This window comes from Dufourea novaeangliae, unplaced genomic scaffold (genome assembly GCF_001272555.1).
Source record: "Dufourea novaeangliae isolate 0120121106 unplaced genomic scaffold, ASM127255v1 scaffold12, whole genome shotgun sequence".
In the NCBI taxonomy this organism is placed as follows: Eukaryota; Metazoa; Arthropoda; class Insecta; order Hymenoptera; family Halictidae; genus Dufourea; species Dufourea novaeangliae.
In genome coordinates, this window is record NW_015373886.1 from 1,515,755 (window position 1) to 1,539,428 (window position 23,674).

Here is a 23,674-nt window from a genome sequence, read left to right on the forward strand (position 1 = left end):
AAACAAAAGCCTCCATTCGCGTATCCATCCGAATCCCACGTATCACCGTGAAGACCTGTTTACATGTTCAAATAATTTGCGTAAACTAACTTGTCCATTACACGTTCAGTCTACTTGTGTATTTTATATACACATAAAGAACAGACTATAATTACAATGTTAGGCATTACAATTAACAGGTTAGGCGCCATTTGCATCGAAATAAATGCAATATTTTCTAGCCTAATGAGGGCCATCTGTATTAGTTTGGATACTGCGGAATAAAAAAAATGTAATAAAAAAAGCCACACAATTTTATTTTACACGACGACGCTCGTTAAATAATAACGAAAGTACAGTGATTTCTCAATGAATGCGACACGAGCAACGGCGTTATTCCCACCACTGGGGGGTGCCCGTCTAGATCCAATCAAAACAGAGTAAACAGAAGCTAAGCAAAGGCCCGGGGCTTCGTACAAAAAAAACAAATTTATGAGGGGCTGAAAACCTTTCTACCTTGCCACAAATGTCCCGAAACTGACACGAGTTCGTCGCACTCATGGAGAAATTACTGTAATGGTAATTATTTGCCAGGAGCGTTAGCTTCCATTTAAACGCAACGATTCGCTTGCACGAATGTGAAGGCACAAGTCAGTTTGCGTAAATTATATTTGAACACGTAAGCATGTGTTTAGACGCAGCGATTCGTTTGCGTAAACGTGAATGCACAAGTCAGTTTACGTAAATCATTTGAACATGTAAACGTGTTTGAAACAGATACATATTTATCCACGTCGTCGTCGCGGGCTCAATCAGCGCGGGGTCCCGTTAATTCCCAGTCCTTTACCCGGCCCGCCGAAGCTTCATAAACGCGCGTTCTCGCCGGGCTAAAATCCCGAAGACAGCCGGGGCTGAGCCTTTGTGCACACGAGAACTTACGAGCTGGCAAGTGCACGCGTGGCTGCCAGCAACGCGCGGTTCCGACGTTAAATCCGCGTAACTGGAATGCTGGAGGGAGAGCGGACCGGCGTGGAAAAAGATTAGCCAGGCAGAGAGATAGAAAAGCAACGTGAACAGAGGCGAGTAAGGGACAAAGAGAGGAGAGACACCACCGTTCACATAGTAGATGCAAATCGGCCTACGGAAGAGATATGCACCGAGCGACCGCAGTGCAGTGCGGCACAACGCGTGCATCGAAATGCAACCAGCCGGTGCAATGGCAAAGGTAATAATTGATATATAGCGATGGCATTGGCCGCTGACAGCCGCTAACCCGGCCGAATACGGATGACACTCGGTAATCCTCACTCTCATACCGGTTAGTGTCCACCTATATTCCGCGGCGTCCCATTTCCCATTCCCATAGCGTGTAAGCTCGGCCTATTTCTATCTCTCTTCCTCTCACATACACACACTGTTCTCCACCCTCTCGCTGCACACATTACATGTATGTATGTAACTTGCCCCCCTGGCCCTAGGTCCTCCCTCGTGCGGCGAACCCACTCTCCAGAGGATATACCAACACGGATCAACGACGTGTGTCCGTCGCGACAGAGCTAGCGCCACGGTGGGGGAAGAGAGAACCCGATCCAGAGCCGACCAAGCCAGACAGAGACAGAGACAATGCACCCGGTAGAGGGCTCCGATGGAGAGAGAGAGAGAGAGAGAGAGAGAGAGAGAACAAACACGCAGAGAGAGTCTCATACAGCGACGCCACCGCGCGGTATGCGATGCAACCATACTAATCCGCGGATGGATTTATGGTCTTAATCACCGGCGGATTATCTCGGACAGCCGCGCTCTGCTGCCACCGACCGAAACATACGCCTGCCTCTTTGCAGATAACTGTACCTAGGCTTCCCTCCCGGTGTGCTCTTCCCTCTCGCTCTATGCCACCCGTGCGGTCCCTACACTTCTGTCTAGCTCTCTTTCGGCGCGCTTCAGCCGTCCTAACCTATCTTTTAAGTTTCTCGGGCATATCCTTTTTCCTATGATGCGTACGGCTCTTTTATTCGCTGGTAGGACCACATGGCTTGACTCGTGAATTGATAGGAAACCGTGAACGCGAAAATCGAATTTGCCCGCGGAATAGTGATTGTGCGGTCTTTTGTTTCAACCAAAGTTACCAGGGATAGCGTTTTTATGTTACAGACGTCCCCTTTTTCCGTTAGGGGAAAAGGTGGCGTAGTGAAAAGGCTTCCTACCACTTGGTCTCGGGAGTTATTGAAGTGTACGTCAAATTAACATTTAGTTTAATATTTATTTCCGTATTTGGAAAGAATTTATCAAGCGGTAGGAGGCCCTTCACTTACGCCACCTTTTCCCCTAGCCGAAGTCGAGTTTGTTCGTGAGGGGACATATACAGTAAATCCTCGATAAGTGTACGAAGGCTTCTTCACACTTATAAGGAGAGGTTCCCAAGTGTAATGCTGACTTTTTAATGAGGTTTAGCACAGTGATAGAGCTTGGAATTCTGAAGCCAGATATTTGTTTCAGTCCGATATGGCCATTAGTTTATGAAATATTTGATGTTCAGTGCCAAGGGGCCAACGAACACTCATCGAGGATTTCCTGTATTGTCTAGATTTTGCAGTCTCAATATCTCCTGCAGCCAGACTATGTGCTACTCCGGGTCACTCCTGGCTATGTTGACGCAGACTACGGAGCCGCAGTGAACCGGAAGTTGAGTTCCACGAGAGTATGGCGGGTAGGTACTGACGAATGGAACATGCAGTGGATGAACATGGAATGGACACTGCAGAAACCGTGTTTGTAAGTTTAACTTGAAGTATGTTAAAACTTGTTAAATGAATGTACGTTAAAAGAAACCGACGTTGTAAGTTTAACTTGAAGTATGGGTAGAATTGTGTGCGTTGGTAGCAAAAATGGACGCAACTTTTCTCGAATATTACTGTTTTTTTGCAAACAGAAACAATATTTAAGTGTTTTATACTGTGGTTTAACCCTTGCATAACAGACGTAAAAGCCTATAGCCGGGTCACACGTGACCCATACTGGACACTATATGTATATGCTATATAAGAATATTACATTCATTTACGCGAATTTGTAAAAAAAGAATATGAAATTTGCATTTTTGTAAGAATCGAGTTTTGTTCATTTCTCAGATACGACCTCATTCCTCAAAATATTGAGGACTCAAACATAGAGATGCATTATGAGTTTTGGAACGTTTTTACAATGTATAAAAAATTATAATCACAGATAACGTTTTTATTTTTGATAAAACGCTACTTCACAATACATACTCTCATTCATAAGTATCTGAGCACCAGTATATGTACTGCATTAAACTCTAACATGTCATAGGTAAAACTTATTCAAAAACTTCATCACTTCAGTAATGATGTTTTAAATCATTATTAAATTGATGAAGCTCTTAAATCATCACATTTGACAAGAGCCTCGATACTTAGAGACACAAGTGTACACATGTTATCTGACATGGTTGTACAAAAGACAAGAAATCTCAATAAAATCAAATTCTAAATAACATAATACCTTTTTTCCGCAATTAATGACAATACAAATCTTATCATGTTTCATAAATACAGTAGAATCCTTTGAATAATTGTCTAGATAATCACGAAAGGGAACGTGGACTCAATGTCAGCATTTGTCGAAAGAAAGATCGGACTTTTCCGATTCGAACGATTCACTGTGTACACTGGTTGAATCGCCGTTCAGGTTTTATCCGGAATTCCGGGTAAATCCGCGGACAAAATAGATAAGCTTTGACGCATTTATCGGCGAGCATTAAATGTTGCAGCGGGATTAATTAAGCGTAACGCAATGACTAGAACTGACTAAATGCGGCGCAATCGCGCCCCGTAAATTTTAGTATCTCGAAGTTCGTATAACGCAGAAATTTCGACCGAAGAATGACATCACGGTTCAACGAGTTGAACAACCATACTGGTTCGCATCAGGGACGATTATTATGCGAATTTTATGCATTTATAGCCTACAGAGCTCTGTGAAATACAATAAAAAACAAAACTTTCATCGGATCCAACGAATTTTCTATTTTATTCTGAACCCAATAAGATGCTTAAGCAGAAAAATAAATTTTTACAATTGCTCCTGTCTTTATAAATTACTTTAGAATTTTTATTTTGCATAAAAAACCGCTATATAGTAATTAAAGTAGCCGTAGGAACGCCCCAGCTCACACGCATTATTCACACACGTGCGCGCACTCCACTATCGGTCGCCATCTATAACCAAAGTTCTGATCCAATTGGTGGATCGACCGAACTTCCACAAGATCCTGCATGCCCATTGGCTCACGTTAAAGTAACGTTTCCAGGAAAAACCCGCCTCGAGAGCCCCGCACCGCTACTTTAATGTAAGTCTACTGTACTCGGATATTTGGATAGTAAGAGCTCTAATTGAAACATATACACAGGCTACCTTGCATAGATCTATGGCGCTATGAAAGCTGGCCAATCATGTACTTTCCCTCAAGCTAACAAAATCAACAAACCAGACAGTAACAGTACCAATAAGCCGCGAAATGAGCCGGTATAGGAGCGAGCATTAATTCCACACGATCACCCCGTCCTAAAATACACGGCACCGAGCCGGTATTAGTAAAATCAAGTAAAAGGAAAAAATGTCGAAGAGCGCCACTGTGGGAACGTTACGATTCGCGGACTCATCCGTGGTTTCGCGATAGTCGGGATCTGCAGCATTTTGGTACATGGCGTGTAGCACCCGTGGCGGGAACACCGTGCCATGCTCTGGTGTGGTTCTATAAATCCAGGAGGGCTTACCGGCGCAAAGCTTCCGGTTGTGAGCTCTGCGCAATCCCACGTGACCCCGCTCGCGCCTGCCCTCTGCCATACCAGTTCTAACCGTTAGAACAACCCTATCCATTACTACTCCGAACATTCGTACAAAAATCTATTAGATTAATATATTACGTTATAAACTTATCTTCAGTCTTTTAAAATTTGTTGGCTTTACTATTAAAATCATATAAATATTCGCAGTAATTCGCCTAATCATTATATTTTGTATGGTACACTTTGTAATGAAAAAAAAACAGAAAATAATCCTTTGATGTCTTGTTAATTTCATTCGAAACCGTGCGACTTTTTAACGTATTATCTCGAAATCAGAATATAAAAACCGATAAAATAAATGTACGTTAATGAGAAGCATAGATTATAACCTTAAAACTAACACTGAAAATTTTTGTTAATAAAATCAGTGATTTTGATATGTGACAATCTAATAATAATTATTGATAAATTTTCTGTAACATTCTCTAACAATAGAATAATATCCCTGATTTCGTAATCCAACCATGAAAATAATTTCTGTATTTTGTTCTCACACGACTACTTTCTCGAGAAAATTGTTAAGAACGATCACCGTCACTAAATTTCAAGAGAATTTCCATAAAGTTGTTAACGTCCGTTAGCAGAAGTGGCATTTTCCGGCGTGACTATGTCCGTAAACACGAGACCTCGAGGTATCAAGGCAGGAAAAGCATGAATTGTTGGCTTTGTAATCGATATTTTATGGCATCAATGCATCCATTGTAGGCTTCTGTTGCTGCTTCGATCGACTCGAATCGAACTTGCTCGGATTGAAGCCCGGGCGACGCGGAACGCTCCGAATAACATGCACGTTTGGCGAGTCATTTGCAACGCGGACGCGATATATCGTGATTAAAATAGATAGTAACGTTTCCGTTGCCGCGAAATTGTTTGTCCAGAATCAAAAGTATGATCGATAGAGGTTTGATCGGACGATAACACGGGAGGAACGCGATAGCGGTGCGTTTCGACGTAAAAAAAAAAAGAAGAATTTTAGTGTCTGACAGCAAACGTCGATTCATTTTGCACGTTTATTTGATCCACACCAATTAGTCACGATGCCAGCCCTGAGTCATTTAGCTTGGATTGACCGAGGTCGGTAACTTTAGTCGACGCGATTCTTGGTAGAAAAAGTCACCGTGATTACTTCCGATAAACCGGAAACGTGAAAATCTGTTCGAACGTTTTCGAACCAATTCCAATCATAGACAGTATTTACTTGAAGAAGTGTGTAACGAAATGTGGTACTTTGGGAATACCTTGTTATCAGTGTTGAAATATCCTTTGATCAATAGTTTGTTAGATATTGAATATTTAAATGAATCGTACTTTAATATCAGTTATCAAGTTATTATCGATGCAGTTATTACTTGTGAGTTGCACATTTCAGGAAGCAAAAGTTGATTTTGGTTCAGATTAACCCTAGGATGCATGACGTTAAACGATTTACATTATGATCTCTTGCAGGAATTGTAATTCGGAAAGAAGTAGCAAGAAATTTTAAACGCTGTTTTTTTACAGATAATAATGTTAAAAAGGGAGGTGTGAAGAGGATCAAATTAATTAGAACCATATGTAAAGATAGGCTATTATTAAAATTTAATAATAATGTTTCCATTAGACATTCCAGAAATTAATTCCAAATTTTTCGTTCTATTAAAATAAGAATGAAAGTTCAAGCTCCAAATATATTTTAGCGGAAATAACACCTTATTGTGTTCAGTACCTACACATTATCTGTCAATTCTAACACTTGCTGTATCTGGTTATAAAAGTATTTTGGTACGATTGAACAAATAAATTCTGAAACTACTTTCCTCTAGAACATTGTGGTTAGCGAGTACGAAATTAACGGAAAATCCCAAACTGTTTATAGTAGTCACAAGACGGTCTATTAGTTTACATGTTACAAAGTTGTTCATAAAGACAAAAACAATAGTAGGAATTTATTTCTTCCTATAAGTATCTTATTGAGCTCAAAAGAAAACAGAAAACTCGTTGCATTTAACGAAAATGTTGGCCGTTATTATATTTCACAGAGACCTATAAGCTATAAATGCATAAAATCAGCAGTCTAATCATCAATCTACGTGCGTCTCACTGGTCCAAAAAATATAAAGTCACCATAATATAAAGAAAAATTCAACCTAGGGAACAACAAATATTCTTTTAAGTCCTAACTTCGAAATTTTGAAAGTTTTTTTTTCTTAATGGTCGTATCTCCAAATACTTATAGTACATTTGATTATTTCACTACTTTCCTGCTTCCATAATATTAAACTTCATAAACTTTAAACTCAGTTTTCTCAGTCCAAAGGCTAGTGGACATAGAACAATTAAGAACTAGAACGACGATATGTTTCTCCAAATGTTAACTCCAAAAGACATATCGTTCGAATAATTCTGAGTGGCACTGTATGTAACAAAGTTTCTATTTTTGTACCTGACATGTTACACCAATGGACCTTGAAAGGGCTTAAGATTTCATTGTAACAAAAAATCATCTCTCAGACGAATGGTCTGTAGTTAAAGGTTAATTCTCATTTATAAAATTAAAGTAAAGTCGAGTCATCAATAAAATCGGCCACTTCATGTTCAATAACCTATTCTTCTCCTACATTAATCGCCAACATAAAATTCTGGAATTCCTGATCGTTTTCTCATTCCTCTTATCATGCATCCTAGGGGGATCCGCTATCAGGTTTTTTAAAGATACAAGACATAATTGTTGAAATGTTGTTACTTACCCTGACTCGTGATTCTTGAAGGCGGAGATACTGACCTATCTCTTCCCTCGTCGGCATGTCCGGATACCGGTTTCTCGTGAAGAAACCCTCCAGCTCGTGGAGCTGGTGCGACGTGAAATGCGTCCTCTGCCGCCTTTGCCGTTTGTTCTTTTTCCCGTCCTTATCGTCCGCGTCGTTCACGCCAGCAATACCCGCGGGAGAAACCACCCCTCCGCCGGCACCCAGTTCGTGTTTCACCTCTGTCGGTGTCCGAACACCTGAAACGTGTTACGATATCACATTCTCTACGAAAACGGTAACGCTTACTGTATGCAAACATGGCCCAACAGAGATTATTATTTCACCGGGCGAATAAACATTCCTGTTCTATGCGCGCATTGTACGTAGAATTTAACGTTCATAGAGAGGAATGTTTTATTATTTGACTATTTAATAATCACAGATGTCTAAAAAGTTAGATTTCTAATACAGTTAAATAGTTGACCCTTGCATTTCCACTGTTGCTATATCTATGGCTATATATTCTAAATTACGAAATAAAATATTAGTATCGTGTATATTTTTATATATGTGAGTATATAACAGTTTCTTCGAGTCTTGTACAGATCGCATGGCACAAATTTTAATGTGCATTTAAAAGCTTATCGGTAAAATAGGACATTATTGGGTTCTTCGTCACAAAAATTCTTACATTTGATGGAATTCAAGTGTTGGGTATCATTACAAATATAATAAAAACTTACAAAACACTAATTTCTTTCAAATATTTCAAAAGGGTTTATTGATCGGAAGTAAGAAAAATAGGGTCTTATTACATATAATAACATTATAATGGGAACTGTTACATATAACTTTGATAAAAGCAAAAATGTTGTAAAACGGCAACGAATGAAAAATGAGATTCAAAGGTTTCAATATGTGAAAATGTTCTTGTGAATCATATACAGGGTGGTCTATGCAACTTGTTCACCCTGAATAACTTCTAAAGTATACATTGTATGAAAACATTTGTTATAAAAAAATTGTATGGTTTGGAGAGATACATTATGTAATGCATATTTTTTTTTTGTTAAGGGAGGCGTATCGGTGATTTGAAGGACAACTTTGTTTTTTTTTAATGGAATGCTATATTTTTTATGCCAAAATATCGAAGAGCGTTAAATTTTGAGTAAAAAAGTACTGACCTTTATTAGCCGTAAACCTAATAATTAACGAATAATATCACTTTGTTTCTTGAAAATGGTTTGTCGATGCGAGCAAAGATTTCCGTAAGACCGCGAAGGTTACGTGACAATGTTTATCAACATGACCGATTCTGCGTATGGAATCGTAATCGCCTAGTAAGTAGTAGGTAAGTAACACGAATATGTTTGTCACGACAGTGACAGGTGAGGGCAATCCGCCCCCTAATTCCATGGCAGCAAATCGCCAGAGCTACCCTTGCTCCCATTGACAGCCGTGTGATCGATTGCCTTAATTTTCAAAGACTACCGCTATCACTGCGTCTGATGATGCCGCTAACTATCTTTTAGGCCGAACGACCCTACTCTGTTTGCAGAGGCGCATAACGGGCATAAGGTCGCAGCACTGATACCGACGAACGCTCCGCCCGGAGATCATTCCTCTATCGCCGTGTTTCAATTTATTTAGTATTAGCCAACGGTGGGATCAAGTACATCGAAAATAGTGTCGAGGCTTGATAATGTGTGTATGTTCGAATCGTTTATGAGAATTTAGAAAGGCACAGTATCGGTACTTGTGAATGTTCGTCACTGGAAAAAATTCGGGAAATTTCGTCGCACGAACTTCAAACAACCACAATCATTTTTGAGCGTTATTTATATGTAAATAATCCACTATTTTTTTGGTGCAAATTCAGTATTTTTTCGAAAAACCTTGAAGGATCTGTGTTGTCTGAATACAAGTTGACATTTTCTATAACAGTTTTTCTATACTAACAACTTAAGCACTGAAAATTTTGAGTTATGTAATTGTTACAGCAAATGATCGATATGTTCATTTGTGAGTATATATTTGCGACGATTTTACCAAGTTTCACGACATAGTTAGGCAAAATGTAACCTAATTACCTAACCTATGGAGACCTAACACAAATCACAATTACAATGTAATACAATAAAAATTACAATGTATTTGTAAAATTACAATATAATTGTAATTGTCCCGTGATTGCAATGCAACTATATTGTAAATGCGATTTAGATTTTGTAATTAGATTACATTTCTCCCAACTCGGTTTCATGACAATCGGAAGCTGAACCTTTTCGGTACCACATCCGAAACGTTTATCGAAATTGTCCTTCTTAATAATTTGTTTCGTTTGTTTATTACAAGCGTCTGGAAAGAAGCAGTTAGACAATGAGGAATTTTAAATCCAGGAACGTGCTGGACTCGCGTAAGGAGCCACGAGAGGCTTCGCCCTCGTCTCGGGATTACAACGAGTGAAGTGAGATCCGTCCCCGGGGTTTGTTGTTAACCAGGCCCGGAGTAAGACTCGGAGAGATATTTCAATTTGCGGGGATTTGGGGGCGGCTGCGAGAGCGTCGAGCTAAGTGCCGAACAAACGTGCAAACAAACGACGACGGCAGCATTTTCCTCGCCTTTCGTCCGGTGCACCCGACGACACTCTCTATTATCATTTGATATCACGGGCCAGAGAGAATCCTGGATGATCATGAGAAATTTCTACGCCTCCGAATTCCATAGCTCTTGCAAGAGTCTTTGTACTATAACCGGTGGATAGGTGCCACTAGTCTGTCCTTTGAAATCCTTACGATTAATAGTCGTCATACAGAAACTCAAGGAATTAACACTAGAACTACCGAACCCGTTAAAATGACGGATTTCAGATTTTCTATTTTACAATTACTGAAATCCTAGAGTCATTTCCAACGGACTTTATGTTAACTTTTAATTCTTTATGTACTTTATATTGCATTATACTGTATTGTATTATATATTACACAATTTAACTTACCATTTAAGTGTTATTAGACACTTTGAAATTTGATACTTAATCATGTTTAACTCGTTCGATTGAAATAACAAATCAAGAATTTATCACTGAAACTGAAGCAGAACGCGCTAATTAATTGTCGCGTTTTGACCATTGAAAGCTCAAAGTAATCGTTGACAAAATGCTTTAATATGCAGAATAATTCGGTTTCTACTCTTGGACTGGTCGGGACTAGCGACGTGGTTATACATAGAGAACGAGGAATAGAATTTTGTGACCGTTTCCTTGGCTAGCGACTCGGTTCTGTCGTGTCTCAGTCGATGGTCACTATCTCTCTTTATCGGAATTGGCGAGATTGACGCAAGACCCGCCCACTGTCAGCTAGCACTAGGTTATGGTGGAGGTGACGACGTGACTATAAGACGATCCACAAAGCGTGATTATAGAAAAGAGAATCGTATTTTTGTCCTGATACGCTTTAACACAATATATTTCGTTGCTAACGGGTTTCAATCAAACCATGTATTAAGTATGATAATTAATCGTGTTGCAGATGTTGATTGTCACTATGCAGTGAATATTTGAGTACCTACTATTGGTGAATACATCGAGTTTCTTTTAGAACTATTTAATGTTTATCTGTTTACGAAAGAATAATGGAAATGTAAGTAGCACTATTCGATTCGGAAGATATAACGATAACAGAGATATAATAACATATAATAATAATAAATTAAATATAATAAATAAGAGTTTTTATTTACCTTAGAAATTATTAAAAAAATTAGGAAAACGTGTAATAACTCGATAGAAAGGTTCCAACGAAATTCAAACAAAATGTAGTCCACGTAAAATAAAGAGGTAAGTTAAAATTCACGATACGTTTAGGATCTTTGTCAATTATCATACAATAGGGTGTACGTATTAATTTTCATTTTCGAGACAATTAATTACACGATATTAACATGTCTTTTATTTCGTTCGTGATGTCTTGCTGATTAAATCATCTAAATTCTAAAGGAACTTTAACTTTCAGCCCAAAGTCGTTAGTCTTAAATTTTGGCGAAATATACAGGGTGTTAATAAAAATGTTGGACACAGTGACGGGGTGGATTTTACACGCCAAACTAAGACGAAACTCAAGAATGGTGAAAGTACGTTCAAGGCTTCATTTTCCAGTTATTAATTGTTGAAAATATGGTAAGTATGAAATGCGTCTAAGCTGATGGGTTATACTACTTGAACAGCCCACAGTTGATACATGGGATCGATCGATAACTCAGTGAAACTAATGCATGAAATAAAATGAAATGAATGAAACCAATTCGAGTTAGACGTATTTTCAACAATTAATAACTCGGAAACGAAACCGTGAACGCAATTTCGTCATTCTTGATTTTCGTCTTAAAATTAGTTTTGCATTTAGAATCCACCCTGTGAAAGTATCCCACATTTTTATTAACCCTAGATTACAATACGTCACTGTGAATTACGTTATTACGAAACTTTTATAAAATTTGCTACTTGAAGCAAACCCTGTGTAACGTGAAGAAATAATATTTTCATTGACCTTTTGGTACAAACCTTTGGAACAATTACACTTTGTAAGAACTTTAAAAAATAATTTAAACAATTAAAGAACTCAGCCAGGACAAACGTTAATATTATATGCACGACATATAAGCTATCTAACAATTTTGTATTTTGAAATCGTAATTTTGACGACACTTTCGTAATCTAAGGTTAACACCCTGTATGTTCCTCCTATCTATGTAACGATCCATACAAAATCTCTTCACAATAATTCAGTATGGATCTAACATTCTACGCAATCACAAGTACCGCTATAATGCCCTCGAAACAATATATGGTTCAACAATGGGAATGCAAGTCTACAGAATCACAAGTGTTAAAAACTTTATACAATATAGAGGCTAAAAAAATACGGGACCAATAAAATTTTATACAACGTATCCCATTTTCGTCCAGTTCTATCATTATACTTAAAATATATGAAATGTCACGCGATAAAATTTATCGTTCTATTTTCCGAAAATTCTGTTATCCGAACACTTTTGTCTCCCTATTCGTTCCGATAATCGAGGTCCTACTGTGATACAGCAAAAGGTGTTTGTCCGGTACTGTAACTAACTTTCAGCCAGCAGAAACTCTTGGAGCGAACGTATTACAGACAAAGGAAATATAGGGGATGAATGGGGGCGATAGAAAAGTTGTTCGTAAAGTGGCGAAGGCGTACCTTTTCGGATATCCGGCCTGTGCGTCGTGTTCGTGCGAGATCTGGGCGGCGCGGTGGAAAATCCACCGGAGGGTGCCGTGTTTGTCGCGCCCTGTTTACTGGGGTTGCTGCCGCCGGGGGTGTGAGCTCCGTGACCCGTCGAATCGAGCCTCGCCAAACCCTCGTTCGTCTCGTCCCGGAAGTCGCCCTGTGCCCATACTGTAAAACGCATCGTACCCTCTTGCAACATCGTCCAAGCTCACCTCAAACTTCACTATTCACTAACTTATTTTCGTTATTAACCACCGATACCAATAATTCGTGGGTCCTTTCGGACCTAGGTATAGAAAGACAGTTTATAAGCTTTCCGTTTGACTTTCGATATTTAACACTAGGTTTACGGACATTTATATTATACCTACCTCTACGGACACGCGTCAACGAAACCGCAGATTTTCTTTATAAAATAACTTATTTTATTTAATACACAATTTATGATCTCGTCAAATTCGAAATGCGTCAAAATGACGCGTCCCGTATACCTAATGTTAACGACGGCAGGAATTACCTATTCCATTAAAATAAATTAATTGTACTGGCGATGGAAAGTTTGTTTAAAGCTCGGAGTACGGACGTTTTTAATGTTCGTAGAGACTGTGGTGTCTGGGTTCGTTTGAAACCTTGTTCTTTCTTCTTTTTAAACATAACTTTCGAACATGAGCATTAAAAACACCTCCTTTTTTTATATGATTAAATATGAACTTCTTTGGCAACTTTCTTTGAGACAAGTTCTAGCTTAAATTATATTTACAAATCGATTAGTTAGATACGGCTTTTAAGCACTCGGGTTCAAACGGACCCGGTAACTACTTGAAGGGTTAAGATATACAGTAGGACGCCGATTATCTGAGTTAGTAGGGAGACAAATCCGTTTGGATAAGCAGTTCTTCGGATAATCGATCCAGGAGAACTGAAGTTCAGTGTGTATCATGGAGCGATTAAAAATAATGTAATTTGGAAAGATGAATGTTTATTTCATGGAGAATCGCATAATAACACAAACAATCATTTGACCCTCATCTGTCCTTTGTGACAATTGGACACATTTTTTTTCTAACAAATGACACTATTCTCTCATGTGTAGGTAAATTTAACTGAGACTCAGTGACTCCTTTTAAAGAATTTGCAAATTTAACTATTTATCTTTTCATTATATTAATGTTTTACCACTGAGTCAATTTGTCGAGAGAAAAAATAAATTGGGAAAATGAGGGATGGATGAGGGTTAAAAGGCACCTAACGACCGTTTCTTCAGCTTTATCGATAATGTGCTTGAATTAGAGTAGATAAAATAATATCATCTTCGTCTACAATTGTGTATCTTGGATTATCTTTACGTATTCCAAATCCGGTATATATTGTAATATCAAGTAAAACTTTGCATAATTAATTTTAAATTCGCTTAAGAGTAATGGACAATGTCTTTTCGTTGCTTTTTTAAAACTAATGTTTATTTAAATAATTAAATATAAATTGTGTCTCGTTCTACATTCCGATAATCGGTATTTGGGATAACTGACATTTCTGATAATCTGCATTCTACTTTAAGTACCTATAAGTAAACATTCCACGGGTCTGACCCGACCCAGACGCCATTGTCTGTTGGAATATGTATTCGGTGCCGGCAGATTTAAACTGGAATTTCGAAGAGAATTGACTATTATTCTTACGTTTACTACATCTGAACTATCTCAAATAATTATTAAACAATTAAAGACAAATTGTTGCGTTAATGCAACGTTCCATTTTTTTCTCAGTCAATTTACATGACTGAATTCTGTTTTTCAACATTGTGGTTATGACAGGGATTCCAGGGGTTTGCTTAATAATTTCTTCGTCCAACCAGGTATGAAATTTTGTAAACAATAAAAAATCGTGTTCAGGTCAAGTTCAAACACCTTATGGTTGACTTTTGCTTCATTACATTAGGCTGTTGCAATTGTCAAGAACGTTTCTACGATACATTACGTAGTAATTTCATTTTCTAAAGAAAAGTTTGTATTCTATTATTATACCATGCTTATCCAATATATTTTATGTCTTTGAAATTATACGTGAATGATCAGTTTCTCTGGATGTAGGAGACTTTCTATCGTTCGCAAAATCGATGAACAGAATTTAGGCAGCAACCTAATATTATAGTATTGTTCACAATCGTTTAAATTGTATTTGGTTATTTTCGGTTCGAAGGATGTCTAATAACTATTACTGTCGATCTTTACGTCAAGATTTATATATTACAATGTTTTATTTGCTTCAAAGATGTTTCGAGGAATCTAGTCGGACACGCCACGTTTGTCACGGGGATCTACGGAAAATATTTACTTCGAGACAACAATTTTGCCCGATATCGTGTCATGCGCGAGTAATGTCGCAATAGATCCGAAGTTCTAAGATCCGACCGCGGTCGACAAGAGACACGTGGGCGAGAAAGAAAGTTTACGCGCCCACGGGAATTTCGTCTATTTTTTCTTTTAATCGGAAGGTTTTCTCGATTTACTCGCGAAAGCTGTCCGAGTCACTGGAGCTGAATTTATTCGTCGTACCGACGATTCTAAATATCACGTAGTTGCCCGCCATACTTTTCGGAGTATCGCCTTTTAAATTTTTCCCGCCACTTCCTTCGGAAACGTAAACATTCGTACGAACGGTCATCCATTTTCGGCCTGTTTATGAAGTATTTTTTCGAACACAAAGTACACAAATGGCTAAATTATATTACAGTAGAACACCAATTATCGGAAACGTCGATCATCTTAATTACATAGTTTGCAAGAAGCACGGGGAAACATACTGTCCATTACTCTTAAACGACTTTAAAGTAAATTATGTCTTAATTGACAATATGATACACTGGACTAGACATACGTGAAGATAATTCAAAACATAAAATTGTAGACATATAACGTTTTCTATTCTTGGTGAACAAAATTTTTAAATATTTATTTATGCTATTGCCCGATCTTTTCATGCAATAAACATCCATATTTGTATATTAAATTTTACCCGATCTGATTTGTTTCCCTTAGTTCTCCTTTAGTGCGAATAATCAGCGTTCTACTGTATTATATATATTTTATTTCTATATTAGAACTTAATATTATTCATAACATTATTCATTACTAACTGAATATTAAGTGACCAACACGTATCGCTACAAAGCGATGAGGGTAAATTAAAAATATCTTCCTGACTCGTCTGTTGGGTAAAAATATCACAATATATTAGGAAGTAATTCTGAATACTAATAAAACATTACAGATCTTTGGTTTCCTCCGAAAGATAAACTGAGTCTTTAAACAAGTCGTTCTGCGTGTAATTTCAATTTTTGAACTCAGCGCAACATCAATGTACAATTAAACACAATCAAGGAGCGTTCTGGAAGAGAAACCTTCTGTTGGGTCCCGTTTTGGTAAATCATTTTCGATCAACTGGAACATGTCTAGAGATCTTCCAAATTTCGTTTCATATTACACCATTAGAGGTTAGGGCAGCAAATGTATGTTTATCGTTATAGCAATATATTGTTGAATCGTGCAGATTTGATCCGCAAGCTAGCTGAAACTTCCATTGCAATTTACTCAATTCACCATTTTGCCAAAAAGCACCTCAATTATACACACACTTTCCTCGACCGTTCCTCCGTTCTCGTGTTAGTATAATTTCGCAAACATTATTAGAATCTAAACCTTATTATGTTCTAATACGATCGAATATTCACCGACTACAGTAAAGAAATTCGCGGCCCATTCGTCACTCGTGAGTTATAGTCATCGCCGATTATCACGAGCAGCCGCGCGTGTAAAGATGCGGCTGACATACGCGGTCAGGTCGTAACACATTTGGCAAGAGCATCCTGGAAGAGTGACACGCGCGTCGTCCTCGCCGCCTCGTAGCCGGCGGCACGCCACTAAATCAGCCCAGAGTTACGCGCCGACTAATTGTGAACCACGTCCCTCCTCTTTGCCGCCCCCGTGGAAACCAAATATAACTAAACGGAGCGAAACTAAACGACCGAGGCCGATTAACTTCTCCGTTTACCCCCGCCGCCATCCCCCCTCTGCCACTGACAGCCGGCACCCATGGAGCCCTATTCTCGACTACGCGTCGAAGTCGAGGATGCCCTCCTCCTCTTTTTTTTTCTCTCCTTCGTTTTCGTCCCGCTGGAATACTAGTGCGGATAAATAATTGTCCGAGACTGGATCGACAGGGGGAAATGATTTGACCGTTTGAGACATAGTTGGCTGGTCGACGAGGAAAGTTAGGTTATGGTGAAACGATAGTGTTGCGTCAGACTCGATGTGACGAATGTCCCGGTGTGCTGATGTTTTACATGTGTTTTTGGGGTTCCAGCGTTGGGGGCGAATTATTAATGTGCAGTACGATGAATGATAATGTTTTTATGGTGACTGTTGATTTGTCTGGTGCCACCGGTTGTGATTTAAAGACAATGTGAGAATTTGTTCACGTATGTTTCCAACGGATGGTGAAGAAACCGTTGAACGATCAGCTTCGGGACGTGTTGAGGGTGAATTATTAACGTTGTAGTACAACGGGTGAAGGTGTTTTTGTACCGAGGCTGTAGATTTATCTGCGGTCATTCGGTGTGATTTAAAGACAGTGTGAAAATTTACTTTGAACTTCCAATGAGTTAACGTGAAAGCAATTGAATTATCAAAGCACACTTGGGATTCTTCATCATTCGAATAAGCTCGTCCGCCATTGTACACTGCGAGTCCTTATCGATATCAAGTGACATCAAGGCAATCTGAAGGTGTTTTATTTTTCAAGATTATTGCTGGATAATAGCGCTGTTTCTGTAATTAAATGTTGCAATACAATTCTATGAAGAAATTTTTTAAGTCAAATGTGTAACAACAAAGACACTCATTAGGAAATTTTAATTTTCTATTATTCAGTAACTAAATGTCACACTATTTTTACCTAATAACAGAAAAGGCAGGACGTGTTTCGAATTTGTATTTATTACATCGAGGTGTGAGTAATTTCCACAGGTAGAAAAAACATATTTTTCTAGAAAAAGTTTCATCCTAAATTATTTAATAAGTAAATGAAATTTGTCCATTAATCAATAAGACAAAGGTGTAATAAACCGATGTTACTTATATACGGCCTCACAGAAGAATAAAATGAGTATCTCCTGCGTTTATAGCACCCCTGAACTAATTTAGAAATACAATAGTACAATAATACTGTAGTGATAGCTTCGTCGGGGACAGCACGTAAACGATCTTACATACATAGTACATACAGCGAACGGTGTTTGATTATTTCCATTATGTAGCAAAAATAAATAATGTACACGATTTTCAACACACGAGATAAACAAGTAAGTTACTAAACAGTAAATCCTCAATGAGTCTTCGGAGGCTCCTCGGCACTACCAAGGCGAGGTCCCTAGGTGTAACGCTAACTTTTTAAAGAGGTGTAGCACAGTGATAGAGCATGGAATTCAGAAGCCAATGATATCTGTTTCCGCCGCATATAACAATTAGTTTATGAAATATTTAATGTTCAGTGTCGAAGAGTCGTCGATCACTCATCGAGGATTTACTGTAGTGGCGTATCGTTAAAAAATGTCACTTAGAGGAGGGTTACTATAGTGGCGTATAGTATCTAAAATGTTAACTATTAACGGTGACCAATGTTGCACGCGGTGCCAAACGATTCGTCTCATCCGATACCACTTATCGGTCTCGAGTGCTCTCGCCATTGGTGGGCTTTTCGGGCATAAGTAATTCCGATTTCGCCGATAATGCCTGGCCTTAAATAAACCGCGCAGAATAGTTTCTTAATCTACGACGGGCAAACAGATCAGTTACCTATTTGGTCGGCTAACCAAGAAGGGGGGGGGGGACACGTGCAAAGAGCTACGAATGGCCATACGAGGATAAGCTACCCACCAGGCTGAAGAGGGTGGCCAGAGTGGTTTGTTTGCCGGGGCCAGGTCCCGGAGGAGAAACCGAGCGCGGTGATGTCGCGCGTTATCGGCAATGCCTCCCCCGGCAAACAACTGTCTGCAGCTACGAGGATGGACTCCGTGCAATTTGTCACGGATGCACGTAACCGAAGAATGCAAGCGGCGTTACAGGACGTAAGTAAACGTTTAGACAGCGGGAGGTGACCAGCAATGTCGATGATATGTCGCAACTTGTCGATGCGTTCACGTTACTGTCAACCCTTTACACTGGAAAGGCAACTCTCGCAAGGGAAGTTAACTAGATATTCAATTGGTGTTGAAAAATAATTGTTGTAACTTATAGGATTGACTTCCTAAGAACTGAAAATAAATGTCACTCGCCCGGGAAATTCAGTAGCGGATATACGGTGTGCCGGTAAAAGATAATTTACAGGACAGTGCTGAAATGTGTAACATGTTTGGAATTATAGAGTTCTTTTCGGATTTTCGCATTCTTAGTATAAATTACTTTGTAAGATATTGAACTTGGAGGTAATAAATATTACTTTCTAGTAATCATTTTTGGCTTGTTTAAATGTAGAATTGTTATTTAAATTTTATAGTTATGTAATGCATAAGTTTAAATTTAGTAATAGTATAATTATAATAATAAGCGTAGAAACCTACAGGAAACTACACATTTTAATAAGTTATATACGAAGAAAACGAACATTCCTGATATGATAGATTGCTATTTTAAATAAATATGGGAGTCAATGTGCAAGTATGCGCATCTTCAATTGCCATGCAAATCCTCCATTATTATTATGTTATTTATCATTCAATAAATATTTAATGAATATTTTCTTGCCTCCAATTCCAACACTACGCTTTAGACACTATCGACTACAATTTGTTTTTTCGTAAAAGAATGTATTCGATCTTATGCAAGTGAGACGAATCGAGAACGAACCACACTATTTCACGCTGCTTTCAAAGACAAATCGAATATATCGCTGCGATTTCTCGGAACTTTACGCTGTTTCTTTTCGCTCGTGGATACAAATACAATGTACCGCGTTTAAAAAAAAAAAGAATATTCCGGGAATATTGGAATCACTGAAGAAAACTTCGTGTTTATTTTTTCGATCCGTGGATTCGACAGATTCGGGATTCGAGTTCCTAAAATAACACAATCATACGTCACAATAATAAATAGTAGAAGACTTTCGTCACAATTACAACTTCGTTGCTTCTATTCTCCGTGGATCGTAAATATTTTTGTAATCCTGTGCATATCGGGCATCCGAGGCGTGAAATTTATACGTTAACGAGCAAACAGAACGCTTTTCCGTGGCCGACACACACTAAAAATGTATTTCTCGTTGCTGTTTTGATGAAACTGGGGCGTCACAACGCGTGGAACTTCCTCGTTCCGACGCCTGTGTATTATTTCAAGATTACAGTTAATCTTATAATCTTCATCCTGATGCGACACACGATATTTAAGCGACCTACTCGACCGGGCGAAATTTATAGGACGCCATCTTTCACGTTTCAATATCCCGCTACTGGAAACCGCGCTAACGCTATCCCCATTCGCCTGAGATTCAGCTCTTTCGGAAATGTTATTTAATATAAAATCGAAAAATTAAAAAAAGAATTACGATAAGTATGTGCTAACCAAGTGTAAGCCCGTGAGATGAGAGATGTTAACAAAATAACGTATTACAGACTCCTATCGATTATCGTCTGGCTTGGTCTACACGATTATTGTCCAGGCGTTGTCCGTTTAACTGGGGGGGGGGGGGGGGGGAATTGGGCAAAAAACGAATTTACGAACGTCTGAAGCATTTCTCCCTATAAGATTATTGTCTCGGTATGGACCCGAGTTCGGGACAATAATCAAGAGGAATCTGTATGTATCAAGAATTTAGGGGTAATGAACACTTGACTTCACTAAAACTTTCTTATGGAAAAAGTTTTAGTTTTATGTTTTAAGAATGCAAACACAGTCCTGGTATCCAAAATTGGAGGCAGACGTGAACGAGCCATTTACGAAGATTTGTTAACTTCCATATTTTCACTGTAGAAGAAATAATTGATCGAATAAAGTATATTTCTCGTGGTTCTATTATGAGTAGGTCACAGGTTTTCGGAATTTAGGGAAAATATTAATACATATACGTAATGTAATACGTTAATCATTTCAATACGTTTTAATGAAGTTTAGTGTTGAAGGTAACTAGACACTTAAAAGAGGGTATAAGTTCCCGGGTAATTCACATTTTTGTAAATTACGTAGGACAGTCCACTGCACTTATGTAGAAGATAGGAATCTGAAGCGAGCAGTAGGATCAATTGTATGATTGCAATCTAATTACCATTCTTTACATCGAAGTTCAATAAATGACTATTTGTTTATATTAAGAATAAAACACTTGTTATATTAAGATAAAAGAATAAACTATTTGTTTATATTAAGAATAAACAATCGTTCCATTTTCCTACAATCAGATAATAACATCCGTAGTCCAGTCAAAAATCAGAGTATATTCCCCAATTTCGTATTCAACGAGTAAGCCAAACGAACATTTCATCGAACGAATAAAACATTTTTATTGCAACGAATAAAACACGCAGAGAAGCATCATCAAAAGTTTGTTTCGCAGAGGATAAGGAGAAACTTCGGAGATAAAAGTGGGATATTCTCGAGGGTACTCCGTATGAAATTTTCATAAAAATGAATTCGACACTAAAACAAGATTTTAAGTCCGCGGAACGTCGACACAAAGGTCGTGTCGAACGCATCGAACGTTCGGGGAAAAGGGCACGGCCGTTACGACGCTTTCCTATTTTGTCCGATATAACCTCGAATGTAGTTCCCACCGGGATCCCCTGCAGAGTTCTCGGAGGCTTAAGACGTCGTATCGTCTGACGGTTGTACCGTTTCTCTGCCCGTGGATTCGTGGGCAGAGTTATAATACACGATACCAGAGAAAGCGGAAGATCCTTGAAGGGCGGATTGTGACCAAGAACCATCGCCACCCTCCCCCGCCGCCTGTCAAACATTCGACACTCGTACTGGTCAGTGGTTTCGGAGATATTCCGTGATCTTCGTTTACCAAGAAGATCACGCGTTGATCCCCGATTCTCTAGTAGACTCTAACGAAAATACACGTTGCTCAAAAGTTGAAAGGAACGTTTTACGCCAAAGTAACGATAGAAGGAATTAACCCCCTAATACTGGCGAATTGTTCCATATCCATGTATAGGAAAGAAATATTCCAGGTGTAAAGAAATATGTATGGGTGTTTTGCGTCTTTTTGAAAAATAAAATATTTTTCTCGCATTTGTAGCGACAAGTTGTAATCTTTATTTGAGAGTATTCTTACGTATTCTGGTCAATTTTGAGTTATTTAAAAGAACTATGATCTGCTTCCGTTTCCATTTATATTACTATGAATTGTTATTTTTTAATGAATCGTTCCAATATCATTCGAAAGCTTAGTCAGTGCACTATATGTATATCCATACGGATAAACCCTGCAGAATGTATACTGTTAAAGAATATTAATCATATGAATTCAAATTATTACATTTCTTTTTCATTTCAAAGAACCTGCATTTATTTAAGAAACTTTTGTGATGTGTATATGTATTAAAATAAAACAAATAATCTTTACCTTTAAGTAATTAGTACATTTAAGTAAATTAATTCTCATTAAACTATTAATCTGTGAGTACACTGTACCAAGATATCCCATATCACCCACCTTACTTTCCTCAGCACAAATTCAATTCATCTTATATAGATACCTTAACCGACATATACATAGTTTGTTTGCTAAAAGACTGACACAACTAAGGAAAGTAAATTCTTCAGGAAATGGATTTGAAATTTCTTGTGGTCAAGAATTATTAATTACTCTACCATTTAGCAATAAAAAATTCTTTTTCTTTTACAATTTAGCTATTAATCTTGGGGTATTGAGGGTGTCTAATCATATGTGTATTCTTTATAATGTACATGTATTGCTTACTATTTAAAGAAAGGGTTTTAATAACCCTATTTTGAATTGTGATATTGTTCTTGTTAAATAATAAATTTTAAAATAAAATTATATAAAATCTCTTTCAGATAAAAATAGCTTACTTTTAGAGTTAATTGTTGCTGATATCTCAAAATTAACAATTTTTTAAATGTGCCACTCTTCTAGCAAACCAACGATATGTTGGAAGGTTTTATCCTGATGTACCTACTAACAAAAAATTACCAGTACTAGTCTTACGTTTCCCAATTAACGTAAAATTATTATGTAGTATCTATGTGCATGTATTAATATCCAAGGAAAGTATGTATACTGTGTGACAGAAAAAGCAGGTATATTCCAAGATTAGATCCAAAACTTTAGGTCATTCCTACGAATCATCCCCACAATATTTTCAAAATATACCATTCCTGCATCCTTCTAACACTCAACACACTACGCCGTACCACATTCCCGAGCCATGAACGTGCACCAGAGTCTATCACAAGCCTTTAGAATTATAAATATTTACCATTCTAATCCTAAGATCCGGGGATAGCGTCTATCTTGTTCAAGGTAGACCCGAATCGATGCCCAACGAGCAGCGATATCCTCCGCAAACGTGCTGGCGAAAGACAAAACTCGTCGGTCAGATATCCCTAAATTTTCCCATAGATCATGTATCCCTGGAACTCCATCAACATTTTCGAACATCTCAATCTCGATGAAAATGAACACGAAGAGAATCTCTTTCGCGGAAAAAACCGGTTCTCCCGTTCCATATCGGTTTCGTCGCGTGTTTTCTCACACGGAAAAAGAATCGGTCTAGGGGTGGGGAGGGACAGACGGTTTGGCGAAGAAATAAAGAAAGGAAAGA

The 23,674-nt window shown here is 38.2% G+C and overlaps 1 protein-coding gene across 1 annotated transcript in view; it reads right to left on the reverse strand.

Moving 5' to 3' along the window:
* Positions 1–23,674, reverse strand: part of LOC107194411 (pituitary homeobox x) — a 61,156-nt gene that overhangs the window by 19,739 nt on the left and 17,743 nt on the right. Inside the window, exons 2-3 of the mRNA XM_015584034.1 lie at positions 12,808–13,005; positions 7,574–7,830 (exon numbers count right to left, since the gene is read on the reverse strand). Of these exons, the coding sequence (XP_015439520.1) occupies positions 7,574–7,830; positions 12,808–13,005 (455 nt within the window). The remainder of the gene's footprint in view (positions 1–7,573; positions 7,831–12,807; positions 13,006–23,674) is intronic.